The 23,001-nt window shown below is 41.3% G+C and overlaps 1 protein-coding gene across 1 annotated transcript in view; it reads left to right on the top strand.

Moving 5' to 3' along the window:
- Nucleotides 1–23,001, top strand: part of naalad2 (N-acetylated alpha-linked acidic dipeptidase 2) — a 166,857-nt gene that overhangs the window by 47,154 nt on the left and 96,702 nt on the right. Inside the window, exons 5-8 of the mRNA XM_059646558.1 lie at nucleotides 6,539–6,664; nucleotides 7,035–7,221; nucleotides 16,604–16,691; nucleotides 20,215–20,310. Coding sequence (XP_059502541.1) covers nucleotides 6,539–6,664; nucleotides 7,035–7,221; nucleotides 16,604–16,691; nucleotides 20,215–20,310 — 497 coding nt within the window. The remainder of the gene's footprint in view (nucleotides 1–6,538; nucleotides 6,665–7,034; nucleotides 7,222–16,603; nucleotides 16,692–20,214; nucleotides 20,311–23,001) is intronic.

Raw genomic sequence — 23,001 nt, 5'->3', positions numbered from 1 at the left:
ATTTCAAAGGGAATGGAGTTAAAAAAAGGAAGTTTTACTCCAGCTATACAATGCAATAGTCAGACAGCAGCTGGAATGTCTTACTTGTGAGTGAATGAATGTGTGTGTCTCTGTTTAGGGTCTTTAAGGAATGGAGCTGAAGTTGCACAGTAGTATTGAATAATCCATTTTTGCTTGCTAATTGTTAAAGAATACATTTGTTTACAATAAGTAGAGCTATTTTCTTGATTACCAACACCACAGATCCCTTTCCTGCCTGCAGCTGAGGACATGGTTGGTCTCCAACAATTTTCCGAGTGCCAGTGACCTGGAGCATTTCTTCCTTGCCTAGTTGTGGACCGTCACAGTGAGGTGCACACCGGATTGTAGTCCCACACTTTTTAAGCCTAAAGTTCCCATTGAGATGTATTTGCCCAAGCTAGTTGGTGGTGTAGCAGGCAGCCTTACTAATGCTTCACCTGAGGCCTTGGTATTCCTGTCTTCAGACATTGAGGTTGCTTCTGTGGGATGCTGTTGTTCCGTTGTGATAATTGTGGATGCATATGGTGACAACTTTAAGACAAAAGTGAGACAAGGTGTCATAGCTCATGGTTAGATGTGGTATATGATGAATGACACTGACAGTGGAATTATTGTGAGAACCACAGTGGGATGCAGAATAAAACATACTCATTTGGCACGACATGTTTCCTTTGGTATCCCCTCAAGAATAACCCTGGTCTTCTTCTTTAAGGGCCAGGATTTTCTCTTTGTAGCAGATGATGAGCCTAATGTCAAGCACCTGCCCACCCATCGGGCTTTCTCTACCTTGTTACGAGAGAAAGGGAGGAATTGAGTGAGATAAAAGTTGGTGGCATAGCTGCCTGTATCCTTTTTACATGGTGGAGTTCTTACACGCGTTGCCTTAGGAGCCTTAATGAACTTTTGCGGTCTGTCTTTTAGATGGTATACACCGTGCTGCTACTGAGTGCCAGTGGTGAACAAAGTGAATGTTTTGTAGATGTGGTGCCAATCAAGCATGCTGCTTTATTCTAGATGGTGGCAATCATCTTGAGTGTTGTTGGAGCTGCACTCATCCAGGCAAGTGGAGAATTTGCCTTGTAAATAGTGAACAGGTTTTGGAGAGTCAAAATGATTTACTCACTGTAGTATTGCTATCTCGTCAGCTGTAACACCCAGGATCTGTTCAGTGAGGAGGCTAGTGGTATTGAAAGTGAGGGCAGACAGAACCATGTCATAGTTCTTCTCTGGAGATCCTCCCTCTCTCTTCCAGTGCGGCTCCCTATAGCCTGGAACAGCCAAAGAAATAGAAGTAAAATTAAGAATGGGTAGGTGCAAAAGAATATCACTTGACCTTGATTCACCCTTTATACATTGAGGCAAAGTAATGTACTTTTTTACTTTTATACTTTCCTCAGGTTAAGTATGCCTTTATTTATAAGTGCACATTGGATTGGAATATGCAGTGGATGAATTATAGCAGACCCTTCTAGTTCTGATTGTTTCAGGAAACAGGAGAATTCATGTTCTAGTGACTATCACAACGATTGTCACAAACAGTAAAGGATTAATTGTGCTGCACACATTTAGAGAAATACATTTCTCGATATTGACAGATAAGTGTTACCAGCTAGATGACGGGACAACAGCAAATTTCTGACATGTCATCTATTATTCATGGTATAAAAAAGTTAATACTTTCAACAGCTTTGGAGAAGTATTAATGTTGTATCTATATTTGTATGAATGTTTAGATGATTGATAAGTGGAATTTTCTGTTACAAGAGCATCAATTCCAAAGAAACAGAGCTGTATTATTAGATATTTTGGCTTCTATTTCTCACTGGTAGCTGAAACATCTCTGAAAAACAACAAGATGTTTGTTCTGCACGGGTGAGGTGAAAAATTAACCCACCCCTAGAGGTTTATGTTGTCCCCTAGTATTATTTTCAAAGCCAGGAAGCTATTACAGGTGGAAATGGGGATCAAGATTATTTTAGAAGGATCAAATGTCTTTGATGCTGGGAACAGCAGTGCTTCATTTATTGTACAGCTGTGTCCTTTCAGATTATCTAAAGCTATCACTTGGTCACAGCATTTGTAGGCTCATGATATGTCATCTGCCCATGCGTACAAAGATGGACCTTATTCACCTGAATGCTGGGTAGAGTTGTGCTGCAAGGCTGATGGTTACCTCTGTGACCCTTAGGCTGCTTAACAGCATATACTAAATAACACAATATAGCCTCTTTTCTGTGAAATTCTTAGTGATGAAGGTGAACTGGAGGAGAGATGCCATTGTTCCATACAGCCAAGAGGTCCTGCGCAGATCACTTCAGTGCGGAAAGTAGACCACTTTTCCTTTTTCAGGATGCCCTAGAGCTGTTCAGCAACATCCCTGATCTAGGCACGAAGAAGGCAAAGCTCCATTCTGGTGTCACACCCACAGCTGCAGAAATGCCAAACTGTTCTTTTAATTAATGAATCCCCAATCACTATTGCTCCTGTTTTCTTCTTCCTCCCCTCTTGTACATTCAGGCCATTTGTGGTGCCACAAGCCTAGCTCTGACAGCACTCCCATGAGGAGCCAGTGCCCTCATAAACTTCCAAAATGGAAAATCAATTTGTGTTCAGGACCCAGGGTCTCTTCCTGTCTGATTTTCTTTGACTACCTGGTGGTCGTCCATTCCCTTCTTTCCTCCAGTCCTTTGAACTGCAGTGTGATCACTTTTCTGAAAATGTTATTCATTGGTAATATGGGAAAGTACTGGGGTGGACAGGAAGGAGTGAAGCTAGCCTCCACCCCATTGAGGACTCAACGCCTGTATCCCCAGTATGGAATGTGGCTTAAAGAGAATTTAAAACATTGGGAGGGATTTTTAAAAGATCTGTCTAAATGGCTGTGAAATGGTAGAAACATTCATAATGCCTTCCTGACTCCAGTGTCAGGAGATAATCTTGGAGGTCTCCAGCATAGAAAAAGGCTATTTGGCCTATTGAGCCTGCCCCAGTCAAAAACAACCACCTAACTATTCTAATCCCATTTTCAGTACTTGGCCCATAGCTTTGTATGCCTTTACATCATAAGCATGCATCTAAATATTTATTAAATGTTATGAGGATCACTGCCTCTACCACCCTTACAGGCAGAGAGCTCCAGATTTCTACTGCCCTCTAGGTGAAAACATCTTCTTCACGTTCCCTGTAAACAGTCTTAATCCTAATTTAAATATATGTCCCTTGCATTTGATCCCTCTACCACGGGAAGAGTTTCTTCAAGTTTACCCTGTCTTTGCTCCTCATAATTTTATATATCTCAGTCGTGTTCCCTGACAGTTTCCTGAGCTCTCTGCAATCTCTCGGATATTTTAGGTATGATTTGATTGTTTTTTATTTGATTTTTTTGTGTTCAGTACAGGCAGATAATACCATGAAAATGCATTAGTGTAATAGAACAGAGCTAAGAACTCAATATTGTGAGAGAAGCTGCATAAGCAGGGAGATCAACTTTAAATTTAAAATTTGTGAGATCCATGGTTTGGGTTGATATTCTGTCAGGCACTGAAAGTAAGTGCAGGTAGGAAGCTTTCTGTGTTGATGGGCTGGAAATGTGTTGAAGGTGGGGAGATGGAGTGGGAGGAAGACATGATTATGATAAACCTCAAGGTATCAGTTGAAAAGAAAAGGATGATTGGAAGTCTTTTGGAGAGAATTTGTTTCTGGAGCTGCCTCTGCAGAGCACCAGTCTTCATAGCCCAGCCTTCATTTTCACTACCTTTGTAGGCCAACCTGAAAATCACATCGGGCGGAATTTTTTCAATATCAATTTCAGATTCTACCTCCTGCCATGATACGATTCAAATATAGGTCCCCAGGGACCTAGGTCTCTGGATTAATAGTCCTGGTGGTAATACTACTGGGCCATTACCTCCCCCAGACCAGACACCTAAAATTCTACAGCTAGTCATTTGTTTTACAAGCTAAAAAGGCAGGCAACAGCTGAAAATCAACTTAGTGTCTCTAGATCAATGGCACTTTAGAAAATAAAGCTTTCTTGCTTTTTTTTGTTCAGGAACGAACCTGACCATAATGTACTTTTGGCTTTAATGAAAGCTTTCAGCTGTCCAAATGTAATGTGTCAAAAGAAAAAGAAATATTTTGGAGTATTGGCAGATACTTATTGTGCAATTTGGTTTTAGTTGTTACAGACCCACCTGCTGCCATGAGATGCATGCAGATGTGACATGCACGTTAACACATTCTGTAAGGGTTCTTATTGAAATCCTTATTGTACAGTCCTTTGTGCATCTCTGCGGAAATTGATTTTATTTTACTAACATGTTCTTTCCTCTGGTAGTATGAAAGTCTCCTTTAATTGATTTTCTTTTGCCTGTGGTTATTGATTTTAATGAGCATGATATGAGATCAGTTACACTGTCCTGCTTTATCATCTCAAAAAATTGGAATATCCTTGGCCTCCAGCCTTCACAAAGGTGGCTTTAATTGTCACAAATGATGGTGAAATATAGTTGTGATAAATTTTAAGTAAACTGCATCTCTAATATGATTTCTTGGTGCTATTTTTCATTGAATACTGTATGTAATGTATAAAGCTGCTGCAGCCAATTTGTATCAGTGATAATGGGAACTGCAGACGCTGGAGAATCCAAGACAATAAAATGTGAGGCTGGATGAACACAGCAGGCCCAGCAGCATCTTAGGAGCACAAAAGCTGACGTTTCGGGCCTAGACCCTTTATCAGAGAGGGGGATGGGGTGAGGGTTCTGGAATAAATAGGGAGAGAGGGGGAGGCGGACCGAAGATGGAGAGTAAAGAAGATAGGTGGAGGGGAGAGTATAGGTGGGGAGGTAGGGAGGGGATGGGTCAGCCCAGGGAAGAAGGACAGGTCAAGGAGGTGGGATGAGGTTAGTAGGTAGGAGATGGAGGTGCGGCTTGGGGTGGGAAGAAGGGATGGGTGAGAGGAAGAACAGGTTAGGGAGGCAGAGACAGGTTGGACTGGTTTTGGGATGCAGTGGGGGGAGGGGACGAGCTGGGCTGGTTGTGTGGTGCAGTGGTGGGAGGGGACGAACTGGGCTGGTTTTGGGATGCGGTGGGGGAAGGGGAGATTTTGAAGCTGGTGAAGTCCACATTGATACCATTGGGCTGCAGGGTTCCCAAGCGGAATATGAGTTGCTGTTCCTGCAACCTTCGGGTGGCATCATTGTGGCAGTGCAGGAGGCCCATGATGGACATGTCATCTAGAGAATTGGGGGGGGGGGAGTGGAAATGGTTTGCGACTGGGAGATGCAGTTGTTTATTGCGAACCGAACGGAGGTGTTCTGCAAAGCGGTCCCCAAGCCTCCGCAATCCGACCCCACGACCCAAGACATTTTTCCATCCCCACCCCTGTCTGCTTTCCGGAGAGACCACTCTCTCCGTGACTCCCTTGTTTGCTCCACACTGCCCTCGAACCCCACCACACCCAGCACCTTCCCCTGCAACCGCAGGAAATGCTACACTTGCCCCCACACCTCCTCCCTCACTCCTATCCCAGACCCCAAGATGACTTTCCGCATTAAGCAGAGGTTCACCTGCACATCTGCCAATGTGGTATACTGCATCCACTATACCCGGTGTGGCTTCCTCTACATTGGGGAAACCAAGCGGAGGCTTGGGGACCGCTTTGCAGAACACCTCCGCTCGGTTCGCAATAAACAACTGCACCTCCCAGTCGCAAACCATTTCCACTCCCCCCCCCCCACCCCATTCTTTAGATGACATGTCCATCATGGGCCTCCTGCAGTGCCACAATGATGCCACCCGAAGGTTGCAGGAACAGCAACTCATATTCCGCTTGGGAACCCTGCAGCCTAATGGTATCAATGTGGACTTCACCAGCTTCAAAATCTCCCCTTCCCCCACCGCATCCCAAAACCAGCCCAGTTCATCCCCTCTCCCCACTGCACCACACAACCAGCCCAGCTCTTCCCCTCCCCCCACTGCATCCCAAAACCAGTCCAACCTGTCTCTGCTTCCTTAACCTGTTCTTCCTCTCACCCATCCCTTCCTCCCACCCCAAGCCGCACCTCCATCTCCTACCTACTAACCTCATCCCACCTCCTTGACCTGTCCGTCTTCCCTGGACTGACCTATCCCCTCTTTACCTCCCCACCTATACTCTCCGCTCCACCTATCTTCTTTTCTCTCCATCTTCGGTCCGCCTCCCCCTCTCTCCCTATTTATTCTAGAACCCTCATCCCATCCCCCTCTCTGATGAAGGGTCTAGGCCCGAAATGTCAGCTTTTGTGCTCCTGAGATGCTGCTGGGCCTGCTGTGTTCATCCAGCCTCACATTTTATTGTCTTGCAACCAATTTGTTCTTGGTTATTTTAAATTTAGATCATTTCTTGTAATTTTTTAATGTAGAAATTACTTCAGATTCAAAGACAGTTAACCCTCCATTATGTTGTCTTTGAACATTTATTGTTGAAAGGATATTTACATGATTTGTTTAGATGTGTCGTCATATTTCTGTGCAGGGAGATTTAGTCTACGTTAACTATGCTCGAACTGAGGACTTCTTCCACTTGGAAAGAACATTGGGTATCAACTGCACTGGAAAAATTGTGGTTGCTAGATATGGGAAAATCTTCCGAGGAAACAAGGTATAAATTTATTGTTTACAATTTTTTTGCAATTAACAAATTTATTGTTAGCTAATACAGGTTTTTATAATATGGTGGCATCCTATTTGAAGTTCAGATGTGATTCTGCCATAACTAATGCCCCTTTGGTTTTCACAATGTTTTTGATCAGGCTGAGTTGACAGTGCAACAATTCCAAAACCCTTATCCAGTACTGAATGAGTATTTGGATATTTAAAACACTTCTGCCTGAGCGTGAGGGTAATATTTTAGATTAATTCCCTGTTTGTTTTAATGTTTTAAACTGTTTCTGACCTTGCACAGATAAACCAAAGATTTTTCAAGCATAACTTAGATTTTCAGCTTGATATACATTCTTCCTGTTCACTAGGTTAAAAATGCAATGAAAGCAGGTGCTAAGGGAGTCATCTTTTTCTCAGACCCTGCTGATTACTGTGCACCAGGGGTAAAACCTTATCCGGATGGCTGGAATCTTCCTGGAAATGGTGTCCAGCGTGGAAATATATTAAATCTGAATGGAGCTGGAGATCCTCTCACCCCAGGCTTTCCGGCTAATGGTACGTACTGTAGCAAGCAACTGTATTCTTGAGCAAGATCAGAAGAACTGCTACACGTAACTGTTTCAGGAAGTGTAATTTGCTTGTTGCCTGAAGAAATGTCATGAGCAAAGTAAAAGGTGGTTATATATAGTGGAAGATGAAAATATGAGCAGGGTCATGCCTCTGATTATCACCAATTGTCACCAATATTTTTCTGGAAGAACCTTAACAAGTTGTACTTCAATCAACTCATCTTCACTCTAAACTTTGGCTTGAATATGTTGACAACACTTTTATCAAATGGCAGCAGGATATGAGAGAACTTCATAGTTTTCCTGCAACACTGTTACAATCACCATGCAAATTCATTTTACCATGGAAATAGAACAACAATTTTCTATGCCATTTCCTGATGTTTTCATAACCAAGTTTCACAGTAGCCCAACAATACAATTTTCCAATATCCCTCCGCTGTCCTCATTCAAAATAGCAATGACAAACAATATTAAAACAAGAACTTTACCACATTAAGTCTACATTTTCTCAGTGAATTATTTAAATAATTTGTGCCTGTTTTCACTGAGGAAGATAGAAGAAATCTTCCAGAACTGGATATTTAAGTGACTGGAAAGAATTGAATTGAAGGAAATTTGTATTAGTAAGAACATTGCATTGAAGAAATTAAAAGACTGAAAGTTGATAAGTCCCTGGAACCTGACAGTTTACACCTGTTTGTTGAAGGAGATGGCTAGTGAAGCAGTCAATGTACTGGTGATCATCTTTCAAAATTGCATAGATTCTGAAATGATTCCTTCAGATTGGCTCCAGCTGAATCATGCTGGGACCAGAGTCCTGGTGAGTCGCATAAGTAAGGCTGTAGATAGGGTTTTAACCTATATGGGGACGTGGGATCGTGGTCGGTTGCATGAAAAATTATGGAAAAAGTTAGAGCGAGGGAGGGTTCAGCAGAGATTATTAAAGTTTCCACATGACTAACAGGGGAGAGAAGTTGGATATGGTCAGTAATCTAACTTCAGGCACAACAGATAGGGGGGCAAGTATAGGTGATAATGGGAACTGCAGATGCTGGAGAATCCAAGATAACAAAGTGTGGAGCTGGATGAACACAGCAGGCCAAGCAGCATCTCAGGAGCACAAAAGCTGACATTTCGGGCCTAGACCTCATCAGAGAGGGGACAAGTATAGTTAGGAGGCAGTCAAAGCAAAGCAGAGTGTTTACACTGTACGAAAAAAGGTTAAAATGAGATGGCAGTGGTGATAGAATTTGGCGGGTATGACGTTGTTGGTGTCACAGAGACATGGCTGGAAAGGTATCAGGGCTGGGAACTGAATATCAAAGGATAAACATCCTATCGAAAGGACAAGCAGATGGGGTAAGAGGATGGAGTTGTCTTGTTAATAAGGAATGAAATCAAATCAACAGTAAGAAGTTATGTAGAATTTGAAAGGTGCAGAATCTGTGTAGTTGGGGAGTTGAGGAAATGCGAAGGAAAAAAGATCCTGGTGGGAGTTATCTACAAGTCTTCTCGCAGTAACCAGGATGTGAGGGAGAAAATAAATCAGGAGTTAGGAAAGGTTTGTAAGAAAGGCATTATTACAATAATCGTGAGACTTTAATATGAAAGTGGACTGGGAAAAACAGTTTGGTAGCAGATCTCATGCAAAGGAATTTGTGCAATGTCTTTGTGATGGCTTTTTGGAACAATTTGAAGTCGAGCCCTGAAGGGAACAGGCAATTCGGATTTTGGAAATGTGTAATGAGGTAGACTTAATTAGTGAGCTTAAGGTGAAGGAATATTTAGGGGGCAGTGACCATAATATGATAGAATTCATTCTGCAGTTTGAGAGGGAGAAGCTGGAATCAGATGGAAAGATATTTCATTTGATAGTTCATTTGAAGGGAGGCCTAGCAGGGATGACAGTACAGCAGGAATGATGGGAGTATCTGGTGGTATTTCAGCAGGCACAGTAGAAATTTACCCCAAAGAAGAAGAAACATGCTAAGGGGAAGATGAGGAAACAATGGCTGACAAGGAAAGCCATGGACAGATTAAAAGCAAAAGAAGAACCTCCTGCACTGCCACAATGATGCCACCCGAAGGTTGCAGGAACAGCAACTCGTATTCCGCCTGGGAACCCTGCAGCCTAATGGTATCAATGTGGACTTCAACAGTTTCAAAATCTCCCCTTCCCCTACTGCATCCCTAAACCAGCTCAGTTCGTCCCCTCCCCCCACTGCACCACACAACCAGCCCAGCTCTTCCCCCCCACGCACTGCAGCCCAAAACCAGTCCAACCTGTCTCTGCCTCCCTAACCGGTTCTTCCTCTCACCCAACCCTTCCTCCCACCCCAAGCCACACCCCCATCTACCTACTAACCTCATCCCACCTCCTTGACCTGTCCGTCTTCCCTGGACTGACTTATCCCCTCCCTACCTATACTCTCTCCACCTATCTTCTTTACTCTCCATCTTCGGTCCGCCTCCCCCCCTCTCCCTATTTATTCCAGTTCCGTCTCCCCATCCCCCTCTCTGATGAAGGGTCTAGGCCCGAAACGTCAGCTTTTGTGCTCCTGAGATGCTGCTTGGCCTGTTGTGTTCATCCAGCCTCACATTTTATTATATTAGTAGAAGCTTACTGTGTGGTGAAGGTGAATGGGAAGCCAGCGATTCAAAAAGCTTTTTAAAATTCAGCAGAGGACAACAAAAGAAACAACAAGGGAGAAGAAAATGAATTATGAGACTAAGGTAGCTAGTCATATAAAAGAAGATTGCAAGAGTTTAAGATATCAAAAAGAGTGGATATTGGACTACGGAAAATGAGGCTGAAGAAGCAATAATAGGGAGCCAAGAAATTTCAGAGGAATTGCATAGGTACAGTGCATCAGTCTTTGCAGTGGTAGACATTAGCAGCGTACCAGAACTTCAAAAGAGTCAGGGTAGTGATGAATGTGGTAAACATCACTAAGAAGAAGGTGTTGGGGAAGCTGAAAGGTCTGAAAGTGGTTATATCATTTGGACCAGATTTCTGAAGGAGATAGCTAAGGAAGTTGTGTAGCCATTGGCAATGATCTTTCAAGAATCACTGTCATTTGGGAGGATCCCAGGAGACTGAAAAGTAGCAAATATAATACCCCTGTTTAAGAAGGGAAAGAGGCAGAAGACAGGAAATTATAGGCCAGGTAGCCTGAACTCAGTTATTGGTAATGTTTGAGAGTCCATTATAAAGGATGAAATTGGAAATACACATTTTGTTAAGAGGAGGCCATGTCTGAAAAATCTGTTAGAATCCTTTATGGAGGTAACGGATGAGTTAGACAAGGGAGAATCAGTGGGCATGATCTGTTTAGATTTCTGGAAGACCTTTGACAATGTGCTGCACAAAAGGCAACTAATTAAGACTTGACGTTCAAGGCAAGATAATGGCATAATGGAAAATTGGCTGACTGGCAAGGACAGAAAGTAGGGATAAAGGAGTCTTTCTCAGGATGGCAGCTGAAGGTCCGCAGGGATCCGTGTTGACCACAGCTATTCATTTTATACGTTTACGATCTGGATGAAGGAACGGAGGACATTGTTGCTAAGTTTGCAGATGACACAAAGATAGTTGGAGGGGCAGGAATTGTTGAGAAAGTGGGAAGGCTACAGAAGGACTTGAACAGGCTAAGGTGGTGGTAGATGAAATACAATGTGAGGTTGTGCACTTTAGTAGGAAGAACTGAAATGTAGATTCTTTTTTAAATGGAGAAAGCTTTTGTAAACCTGAATCACAAAGGGACTTGGGAGTCCTAGTTCAGGAGTTTTTAAAGTTAACATGCAATACTAGAATATAGGAGCAGAAATGTGTTGCCAAGGCTATATAAACCTCTGGTCAAACCTCATTTGGAATATTGTGAGACGTTTTGCGCCCTGTATCTAAGGAAGGATGTGTTGGCATTGGAGGGAGTGTAGAGGAGGTTTACAGAAATGATCCCGGAGTGAATGGCTTGACATTTGAGGAGCAATTCAGGATTCTGGACCTGTACTCGATGGACTTCAGAAGGATGAAAGGGGTTCTGGTTGAAATTAACAGAATACTGAGAGACCTGGATAGAATAGACGTGGAGAAGATGTTTCCACATGTAGGAGAGACTAGGATCTGAGAGCCTAACCTCAGACAGAAGAGATGACCCTTTGTAACAGAGATGAGGAGGGATTTCCTCAGCCAGAGCGACCATTGACAATCACCGTTTGTATTCAAAACAACGAGAGATAGGCTTGAGCGATACGAGGAGAAGGCAGGAGAATCGGTTGAGAAACATATCAGCCATGATTGAAAGGTGGAGACAGCTTGATGGGCTGAATGGCCTAATTTCTGCTCTTACAGTTTAAGATGTTGTGGGAGCTAATAAATATTACGTTACTATTTAAGAAAGGAACAAGGAAGAAAAGAAGGAACTACAGACCTGTCATTTGTTTATCTGTCAAAAGGAAAATGCTAAAATCTATCAGAAAGTACATGAGAAATGGAGACTTGGATAAAAACGATCTGTCTGGACATAGTAAACTGAAAGTTATAAATGGATAATAGTGTATGAACTTGTTGTAATTTTTAAGGATGTATCTAACAAAACTGATACAGAGAGTTGATTGACATAGCAAATTCTTTTTAATCAACCTGTTCAGATGTGTTGTGACTACCTCTGGAGCAATGGCATTGAACCCAGGCTTTCTGGCTCAGAGGAATGGACACTACCACTGTACCACAATAACCCTGTTTGGTTGCCTTAGTATTCTTGGATTTTATGAGGCTTTTAATAAGTTCCCCACAGTTGTTGGTCTGCAAAACTACTGTAGATAGAATAGGAGATAATGTCCTGCCATGGGTTAAGGATTGACTAAGAGACAGAAAACAGAATGTAAGAATAAATGGGTAATTCTACTGTTGGCACTCGGTGACTACTGAGGTATGGAAAAGAGCTGTGATGGACCACGCCTGCATATATCAATAATTTGATGTAGGAACCAAATTTAATATTTCCAAATTTATAGATAATATAAATTGAAGCAAGATTGTGTGCTGTGAGGTATCAGGAGGATTTGAACAGGCTTAGTGAATGGACAGGAACATGGCAAATGGACTACAGTGTAGAAAAACATGAGGTTATCCACTTTTAGGTAGGAAGAACAGATGTGGAGAGTATTTAATAAATGGTGAGAGGTTACAAAGTGTGTGTATACAAAGGGACTTATCATGTCCTGTCATGAAATCACTAAAGGCTAACGTGCAGGAGCAGCAAGCAATAGGAAGGAATATCAACCTTTATTGCGAGAGGATGTGATTCTTGTTTCAATTATATAGGTCTTGATTAAGCCACAAACGTGGTGTTGTGTGCAGTTTTGGTCTCATCAGTCAAGAAAGATATTATCACCATAGAGTACTTGCAATGATGGTTCATCAGACTTGTCACAGGACAACAGAACTGTCTTCTGAAAAACATTCGAGCAAACTGGGTCTGTATTATCTGGAGTTTTGAAGAATGAGAGGTGATTTAATTGAAACTGACAAAACATGTAAAAGGTTAGGCAGGGTAAATGCAGATAGGCTATTTCTCCTGGATGGGGTTTCTAAAACCAGGGGGCATGTTTTAAAAATGTTAGACTTACTGGTGCTATCAAGGAGCTGATTTATTTATCAGAGATAGTAGGAACTGCCGATGCTGGAGAATCTGAGATAACAAGGTGTAGAGCTGGATGAACACAGCAGGCCCAGCAGCATCAGAGGAGCAGGAAGGCTGAATGGCCATTTTTGAAGAAGGGTCTCGGCCCGAAACGTCAGCCTTCCTGCTCCTCTGACATTGCTTGGCCTGCTGTGTTCTTGTTATCTCATTTATTTATCAGTGTGTGTTTAACTTCGTCATTTGGGAGCTAGATTAATAAAATAAATACCTTATTGAAATACCTATAGACTCCTTGTTCTTATCAGAAAGTGAAAAATAGGCCCCCAGTGTTTAAACTTTCTTTATTCAAATTCTGACTTCATTAAGTAAATACTTTGAACTCCAGGATTACTTAGATTATATATATTCCAGAATTATTACCTGTTTCTATTCAGGTTTTTCCTGTTTATCGGATGCAACTTTTCATTTTAGGAATCAAAACATTAATTTAAATTATGCAACGAGTTAATTATGAGAGTATAACTGTTGTTGGTGGTGGATTGGGGGTTGGTGGGAGAGATCTACCTTTGTTATTTCTAATGTCTGCTCATACTGACTCTATGTTCTTCTAAATCATGATTCTTTCTCACTAATGACCTTTTGTCTTTGTTAAAAATCAAGGCTAACCCTCCCTTTTCAAAATGTTCCATATCCTGAAATGTTTACCTCCCAACTTGATCATATTGTAACCACAATATCTATGTAATAACGATTATATCTAAACTATGTATTTCTATTTCTGCTACCGTTTTATCAATGTTTTGCTGATGCTCTATGCATTCACATAATGTCTTTAATTTTTTTTTACTACTATTCCATGCGTGAACCTTACTGCCTATTTTATGAGAACTATTGAAATCACTGTTGCTTCCTATTGTACTCTTCTTCATCAACATTGTTAAAGGCTCTATTTGCCTTGACGTTTACTGTATGGATTTCCAAATCTCTCTTTACCTGAACACTTCTAATCCAATTTAAAACAGTAGTAGCACCATTTTGCACAAGTTATTGTGTCCTCCTTGTGAGGAAAATACTTCAGTTTCTCAAGCATTTGATATGGGCCACTACTACCATTATTGTTATGGATCTATTTATTTACCACAGGTAAATTGGTAAGCTCATGGTCAATAATAAAAACAGATGAACCAAGAGACCTGGGTTCAAGCTCCAGAGGCATTGAATAACATCTCCTGTAGAAGGTTCATTAGAAAAATAGATTAAATTAGAAAGAACAGTGAATGCTGGAGAAACCCAAAAGGTCTGCATCATCTGTGGAGAGAAAATCCAATATGGCTGTTCTTTTAGATTTCCAGCATCTGCTGTAGTCAAATAGGTTTCTCCATGTGTTCTGTGTGTCACTCCCAGCCATGGACCAGCATGGCATCTGTGCCCTTGGGCTCTGGCTACCTTAGTAGTGCACCTGGGCTCTTGTTGATGGACATTGAAGTTTGCCAGCTAGAGTGTGCCAGGGACCTTTATCACTATCATTGCTTCTATCAAGTAGTGTTCAATGTGAAGATTTACAGATTTGTTAATTGAGGGAGGGTCCGAGTTGGTAATCAGTGAAGGTTTCATTGCCCATGTTTGATCTAATGTTATGAAATTTCTTTGAGTGTAAAGTTAATGTTGAGGACTCCCAAGGTCCAGCTCTGTTCAGTTGATGAAATGAAGCACACTCAGGAAAGTGACAGAGAAATCTAGAATATTGGCTGTTAGGAATGAGTGTGACAATGTCTGGCTGTTACTTAAATGGTTTGTTGGATAGATTTCCAGTTTTCTAGATGGTTCCGAGATGTTAGTGAGGAATATGTTGCAGGATTGATTAGTCAAGATGTATGTTGTTGTTTCCCATTCAATGCCTGATAATTTCAGAGACCTCCGCTCAGTTCGCAACCGCTTTGCAGAACACCTCTGCTCAGTTCGCAACAAACAACTGCACCTCCCAGTCGCAAACCATTTCCACCCCCCCTCCCATTCTCTAGATGACATGTCCATCATGGGCCTCCTGCACTGCCACAGTGATGCCACCCGAAGGTTGCAGGAACAGCAACTCATATTCCGCCTGGGAACCCTGCAGCCTAATGGTATCAATGTGGACTTCACCAGTTTCAAAATCTCCCCTTCCCCCACTGCATCCCTAAACTAGCCCAGTTCGTCCCCTCCCCCCACTGCACCACACAACCAGCCCAGCTCTTCCCCCCCACCCACTGCATCCCAATACCAGTCCAACCTGTCTCTGCCTCCCTAACCAGTTCTTCCTCTCACCCATCCCTTCCTCCCACCCCAAGCCACACCCCCATCTACCTACTAACCTCATCCCACCTCCTTGACCTGTCCGTCTTCCCTGGACTGACCTATCCCCTCCCTACCTCCCCACCTATACTCTCTCCACCTATCTTCTTTACTCTCCATCTTCGGTCCGCCTCCCCCTCTCTCCCTATTTATTCCAGTTCCCTCTCCCCATCCCCCTCTCTGATGAAGGGTCCAGGCCCGAAACGTCAGCTTTTGTGCTCCTGAGATGCAGCTTGGCCTGCTGTGTTCATCCAGCCTCACATTTTATTATCAATGCCTGATAATTTGCCAGGTTTTATTCTTCACGTTTTATAACATTTTTGAGAAAAGGCAATAAATTGTTAATGAAGACGGTTAAGAACCAGAGGGAGATCTGGAGTTGTATGTACACAGATTTTTGAAAGGGCATGCCAACTTGTTGAAAACAGTCCAAACAAAAACATTTCCATAGCCCTATTGATAGCGGCATGGAGTGTAAAAGCAAAGAGTTATGCTAATTCTTCTGTAGATTACTTGATAGCCCTTAGTTTGAGTATTATGTCCAATTCTGGGTTTCATACTTTTGGAAAGCTGTCAAAGTTTTGGAGAGACTGTAGGGAAGATGTCTTGGAATGCTACCTGTGATAATGGGTTACAGTTAATTGGTTAGATTTGAGAAACTGGAGATGGTCCCTTTGGACCAAGGAAAGGTAAGGTGAGATTTCTTAAAGATTTTCAAAATCATATTTGTTTTGGAAGAGTAGTTAGAAAGAAATTGTTTGGGAACTAGAGGACTTTGGTATAATTTGTCAAAAAGCCAGAAGAGACTTTTTTTAATGTGGTGTCCTGTAACCTGTTGGAATGCATTGTCTGAAAAGGTGGTGCAAGTGAACTTTCAAAGGAAATAGGGATATTTATGATGTACGTGTTAGTAAATCTAATTACTATATGGGAACATTGAACTTGTGTTGCATGTAATACATAGTAAAATAGCCAAAAGATTATTCTGAATATGCTAAGACTAAAAAAAAATGAAAATCTGTGATTTTTTTTAGGTTTTTGATAAAGATTTATCCAGACAAAGCATTTTAAAAATATCTGTCTTGAAAAATTTCAACAAACTTGCATTCTTGTAGATGCCTATTCAGCAGGGTAATTGCACGAACATTAACAAGATTTTTAAGATAATAATGTAGACAATCTGAATCAGCATTATAAGAAATAGTCCAGTAATAGAGTACAATAATTATATTATTTACACCAATTTATATTATTTCACATGAATACATCATACCAGTGTCTAAGAATATTTGCTATATACAACTTACTCAAAGTTAGCCCAATATGGACTGGATTTTTATCAAAGAAAATGCTTTTATAATATACCTCATTTTCCATTCTTATTTTCAGAATATGCTTTCAGATTGGATGATGGTATTGGCCTTCCAAACATTCCAGTTCATCCAATCAGTTATAACGATGCAGAGGTAATACTACGGTAAGTTGTCTCTAAATGCATTGTAATTTTGTTTGAACCAGACTCAAATTCATTTGAATTCATGCTGTTTTGGTTATTATCCTGTCCTGTTCAACTACTGGACCCCTACGGTAATCATGGCACTGCTACACATGTATTCTATTTGGAACTTGCTTGCCTGTATCTTCTTATGATACTTCTTACGATATGTCTTCACAGATACTCCCAGACCCCGTGAGTTTTGCCAGTAATTTTTATTTTGGATTTCCACCATCTGTGGTTCTTTATTTTATTTTCACAGAAATTTCATAGAATCCCTAGTGTGGAAACAGGCCCTTCAATCCAACAATTCCATACAGACCCTCCAAGAATCCGGCCCAGATCCAGTCTCCAAATCCACCTAATCTACACACCCCTGGGTACTATGGGCAATTAAGCATGACCAATCCACCTAGCCTGCTCGTCTTTGGACTGTGGGAGGAAACTAGAGCACCTGGAGGAAACCCACGCCAACACGGGAAGATTGTGCAAACTCCACACAGACAGTTGTCCGAGAGTGAAATCCAACCCAGGCCCCTGGTGCTGGTGAGGCAGGAGTACTAACCACTGAGCCACTGTGCCACCCTATTTTAAAATAGAAACATTTTTATTTACAGAAGAAGACTTGCTCAGTTTCTTTGTGCTTTACTTCACTATGTCTCAAGTACTTGTAGATGTTATTGATCAAATACTGCATCAAAATCCGTGGATTCAAAAGGACTGCCAACTTGAGGAATATTTTAAAGCCATAGAATTACTCCTTTGTTCTGTAGTTTTTCTTGCTGTATTCAATATTAAAATTTCATAAGATTTTTGATTTGCAGATGCAAGGGTATTTTGAAAGCTGCAAGATTCTGTCACCGGTCCAAAGCAGTGAACAATCCACAGTGATTGGCAGCAGAAACCACGGCCACATTTTACCCATTATAGCCAACCTGTTCTGTTGACATCAAATTAAGGATGGTGGTTAACACCTTCCCTATTGTCCAGATGCTGCCAGCCCACTCTGAATGCTCATAACTCAGCAGCCTCATCAGTGGCATTGTTAATACTAGCCAAGCCTGGGGGTTTGGAGACAGATTATGGATTTCCTAGGGCAGGTGGTGTTGATGTTACAATGTCATCTGGTGGTGGTGAGGGTGTTCTTACATGAGCTAAAGATTCCCTTTTCAGAAAGGTGCACCAAACTGGGCCTGCTGGAAAGCTGCCAATCTTTACTAGCAGCCTCTTTGTACAAAATTGTCAATTGGTCTCTGGGTGGGAGGGTCATCTGCCATTTTCCCTGACCACTAACAAAATGGGATGGTGACAGGAAGGTGTTCACCACCCCTACCCCTCCTTTCCACAACACTTTGTCAGTCTTACCACCTCTAAGCTCATAAAATTCTGGCTTTAACATTTTCTTACAAAATATAAATTTGAAGAGTATTGTTATATATGAACCTGCACTGGCTTACTGAATGTAAGTTGGGAACTAAATTTCTCTACACAATGACTCCACAATTGAAATGTTTTAGGTCATCTTGAGGTCACGAAAGGGTCAAAATCCTGGCAATCCTTCCCTGCAACATTCTGGATATTCCTTTAACAAATAAACCACATCAGTTCAAGAAAGCAACTCGCCATCATCTTCTCAGGGGCTCTTATGCAATAAATGCTGGCCCAACAGCAATGTTCATTACACCTAATGGAATAAAAATAGTACATCTTAGTACCAGTTGTGGTAGCTGATGGAGGTCTGCCTACTTGTCTTGCCCCTTATTTGATGTGGAATGGTGCCCTTAACGTATAAAATCACTTACCTAAAACTACTAACAGATGCCCTCGGTGTTTTTTGTGGACTATGACTATTTACCAGATACACACAGATTGTGCTACAGGACTGGGGTATTGCAAATATTACAGCTTTTTCTTTCAGAAAAGAGGAAAGAAGGGAAAGCCTGTAGTTGAAGGCTGGACAGTTTAAGAAGTGGAACATGCTGAAAGGTCTGAATGGCCTACTCCTGCTTTGATTTTCTATATTAACAATGATCATAGTAGAGCTTTTAGAAATAATAATCTTTGAGAAAATTAAAAGCTGCTTGGACAAATATTGGCCAATAAAGGAGAGCCAACATCTGGTGGCAATCAGATTTGACAAACTTGATTGAGGTTTTTGATTATGTAATGGAGAGGAAGGATGAAGTAATGCAGTTATTTTTGTGTATTTGGACTTTCAGAAGGCTCAAAAGGATAAAGTGTCACACTTAAAATTTGTTGGCAGAATTAAAGCCCATAGAGTTAAAGTGGTCAGTAACAGCATTGACACTAAATGAATATCTGCAATTTGAAATCACATGCATCAGCAGAGAAACCTGGAGGTACTTATGCAGAAATCTTTGAAAGTGGCAGAGCAGGTAAACAAAACGGTTCAAAATGGTGTGGATTCTGATATTGACAATGATAAAGCCTCAAGTGTAAAATCCAGGAAGTTATGTTAAACCTACAAAAAGTAGTAGCTTAGCCCCAGCTGATATATTGTGTGATGTTAAGTGCATCACTCTTTTTCAAAGAATACAAAAGCTGTGGAAAGGATGCAGAAGCATTCTACTGGAATGGCTATAGGCAAAAAGGAGTATAGTTACATGGATAGCCTGGAGAAGTTGGTGTTGTCCTACTTGGAGTAGAAACGTCTAGGGGGAGTTTGACAGACATATTGAAATAAAGGAGGATTTAGATAAATTAAGTGACAATTTTAAAGGATCGACAATAACAAGAGACAATAAGAACTGTCGATACTGGAGTCAGAGATAATACAGTGTGGAGCAGGAGGAACACAGCAGGCCCGGAAGCTCCTCTGACGCTGCCTGGCCTGCTGTGTTCCTCCAGCTCCACACTCTGTTAACAATAAAAAGACTGAAGTTTAAAATGAATAGCAAAGTAACCAAATATGGCATAATAAACATTTTTTGCATGATGGTATGTTAAGTTTGATGGATGCATATTCATTGTAGCCTTCAAAAGGGAACAGGATAAACACTTGAAAGGGAACGACTGTTATGGGTATGGAAAAATAGACGGACAATTGACTTAAATGAACTACCTTCTGAAGAGCCAGAATAGACTCAATGGACCAAATGGCCACTTCTGTGTCACACTGTTCTGTGATTCCATATGGTGTTGCTGGATTTGCTACAGGCTATAGAATCATTCAATTTAAGACTGAGATGATGAGGAATTTCTTCTCTCGAAGGGATGTGACTCTTTGGAACTCCTTGCCACAGAGAGCGATGGGGGCAGAGTCCCTGTGTTTTAAAGCTGAGATAGATTTTTTTGTCAGTCGGGGAAATCAAGGGTTAGTGGGAAAGGGCAGGAAAGTGGATGTATCAGCCATGATCCTATTCAGTGGCAGAACAGGCTTGGGGGCTGAACTACCTCCTCCTGTTCCTGTTTCCTACTGTCTTGCAGTCTTATAGTTGCAAATAGAAGTTGACTCTTATTTTCTTTTAATGCTTATGCTCAACAGTGACATGAGAGGAATTTCAGCTCCGGCTGAATGGAAAGGGCAAATGAATGTTTCATATAACATTGGACCTGGTTTCAAGGACAGTTATTCCTCCTGGTAAGTATGTGCTTCTGAAGCAAAAGAGCAAACTGCAGTGTTCCTGAATATTTTGCATTATTGATAACATAATATCTTACCCTTTCTAATGTAGTCTGTTGTGATATTTATATTTATATTTGTGCACACAACATTGAGGACACCAAATCTCAGACTAGTATACATCCTAATAATACTGATATTCTCAATATGAAAATATTTAAAACACAACCCAAAGTTAATTTGTGTTCTTGAATTGTAAGTGTAAATATGTAGTACAATTGGTTTCTATATTCTACTAGAAATGGTGACTGATAGTCAGGATTCTAAACCAGTACTGAACCAGCAAATAAAAGGTCAAGGTAAAGAAAAAGTTGCCATAGTCTCAGAGGACCACTCTCTCATAGAGAGAGGGATGACTGGTGACGAATTTAATCTGAAATCACCACACCTCACGCAAGTGGCAAGGTTGAGAAGGCAGGACGTTCATGGTGACTCCAACCGGTGTAAGATTTGAAGTCATGCTGTTGGTGTCATTCTGCATAGCAAACCACCCCCTTAGCCAAGTGAACCAACTTACCCCTGATAGCACTAAGAATGTAATTTTGATGTAAGTTGCAAACGATGAGGTAATATGTAAAGTGATGTGACAACACCAAACAAAAATACTAGTAACTGCTGAGATTTGTTTCTTTAAATCCATAGCTGTTGGAGGCTCCAAATTATAAATTTATTCTTCTCTTTTGCCCTTTCCTTAATCTGCCATCTGCCCATTCTTGGTATAGCTCTTTCTGCTTAGTCACCACTGCTTCTGTCTTTCTCCTCACTCACCCACTCTTTGTCTTTACTCATCCTCCTTTCTAACCTTATGCTCTTCTCTCAAATATTGGTAGTTCTTTGAAACACACTTCATTAGATTAATGCAGAATATGGATGTCAGTTTAATTAGCAGTGAAAATATCACAGTTTTTGACTGTGCAGAGTTCACAATGCATGGATTTTATAAAAAGAAACTTCTGAGATTAGTGCTAATCAAACCTCAAGATTTAAATAACCTATCAATGTTTGCCTTCAGATAGATCAACATTTGGTAATTCAGTGTAAATCCATCAATCTGAAGCTACCTAACCTTGGGGTGGTGAACTCATTTTACCTAGGTATCATCATACCAAGAGATAATCAACTAATTTAACCAAAATCACTTTTCTGTGATTTCATACTGAAACCAATGAAGTCACAGTCAAAGCATCTGTAACATCTACGGCTTCTGATCCAACTTCATAATGTTAATCCTGGAATCATCCAGAAGTTTAACCAAAGTTTCCAGTTCTCCTTCATCTGCATGCTACACTTTAGAAACATTATTCTCACTTAGTAACTCCATTCAATCCTTTGTTTTATGTCATATATATACCACAAATATCTCCAGTAAAATATTGAGTGGCCCTGAAAAATTGTAATGTACATTACATAGAGGCAGCAATTTCTGACAGTCTAGAAAATTGTGCAGGTATGTCCTATACACAAAAAACAAGACAAATCCAACTTAGCCAGTTAGCATTCCACCAGCCTTCTCTCAATCATCAGGAATGTGATGGACGGGATCAACAACAGTGCTATCAAACAGTACATGCTTAGCAATAACCTGCTCACTGATGCTCAGTTCTCCATGGCCAGTCACCTGCTGATGTCAATACAGCCTTCAACCAGAGACCCAAATGCTGATTTCCAGAGGTAAAATGAGAGGGACTGCACTTGACGTCAAAGCTGCACTTGAGTGAGCATGGCATCAAGTAACCTTAACAAAACTGGAGTCAATGGGACATAGGAGAACAACTCTTTGCTAGTTAAAGTCATACTAGAGCAAATAAAATTGGTTATGGTTGTTGGCCCATCACTTCACCTTTAAGTCACTTCTGCAGAAGTTTCTCAGGGTAGTATCCTAGGCCCAAACATCTCTAACTGCTTCATCAATGACCTTCCCTCTATCATTAGATCTGAAGTATGGATATTTGCTAATGACTGCATGTTCAGTAGCATTCATGAGGATACTGAAACAGCCCATGTCCAAATGCAGCAAGACCTGGACAGTATCCAGGTTTGGGCTAACCAATGGCAAATAGCATTCATGCCACCAAAATGACAGGCAATGACTACCTCCAGCAAGAGACAATCGAGCCTCACCCCTCAATATTCAATGGCATTATCATCATTGAACATCCTGAGGATTATCCTTGACCAGGAACTGAACTGGACTATTCATATAAATACAGAGGCCTCAAGAGTAGGTCAGAGAGTAGGAATCGTGCAGTGAGTAACTCACTGAAAGTCGCCATTCACAAGGATAATGCCGCAATTGCCAGGATGAGTGCAGCTCCAACAGTGCTGAAGAAACTTGACACAGCTGTCTTGATTGACATCACATCTACAAACATTCAGTCCCTTCACACTGATTTGTAGTAGCAGTGGTGTGTGTAATCTATAAGATGCACAACAAAAATCCACCAAGGCTCATTAGACAGCTTCTCACAAACTCAATCACTGCCAAATAGACAACGAGATCGGTGGATAGATAGGAAGATCATCACCTTCGCATTCACTTTACTGATCTTGCCATTCTTCAGCATCACTGAGTCAAAATCCTGCAATCCCTGCTTAAGGAGCACTCTAGGTGGATCTACACCAAATTGACTGTATGGTTCAAAAAGGCCT

The sequence above is a fragment of the Stegostoma tigrinum genome, chromosome 6 (genome assembly GCF_030684315.1).
Source record: "Stegostoma tigrinum isolate sSteTig4 chromosome 6, sSteTig4.hap1, whole genome shotgun sequence".
NCBI classification, from domain to species: domain Eukaryota; kingdom Metazoa; phylum Chordata; class Chondrichthyes; order Orectolobiformes; family Stegostomatidae; genus Stegostoma; species Stegostoma tigrinum.
Note: the sequence above shows the minus strand (reverse complement) of the source record. Positions and strands in the feature narration are given on the sequence as shown.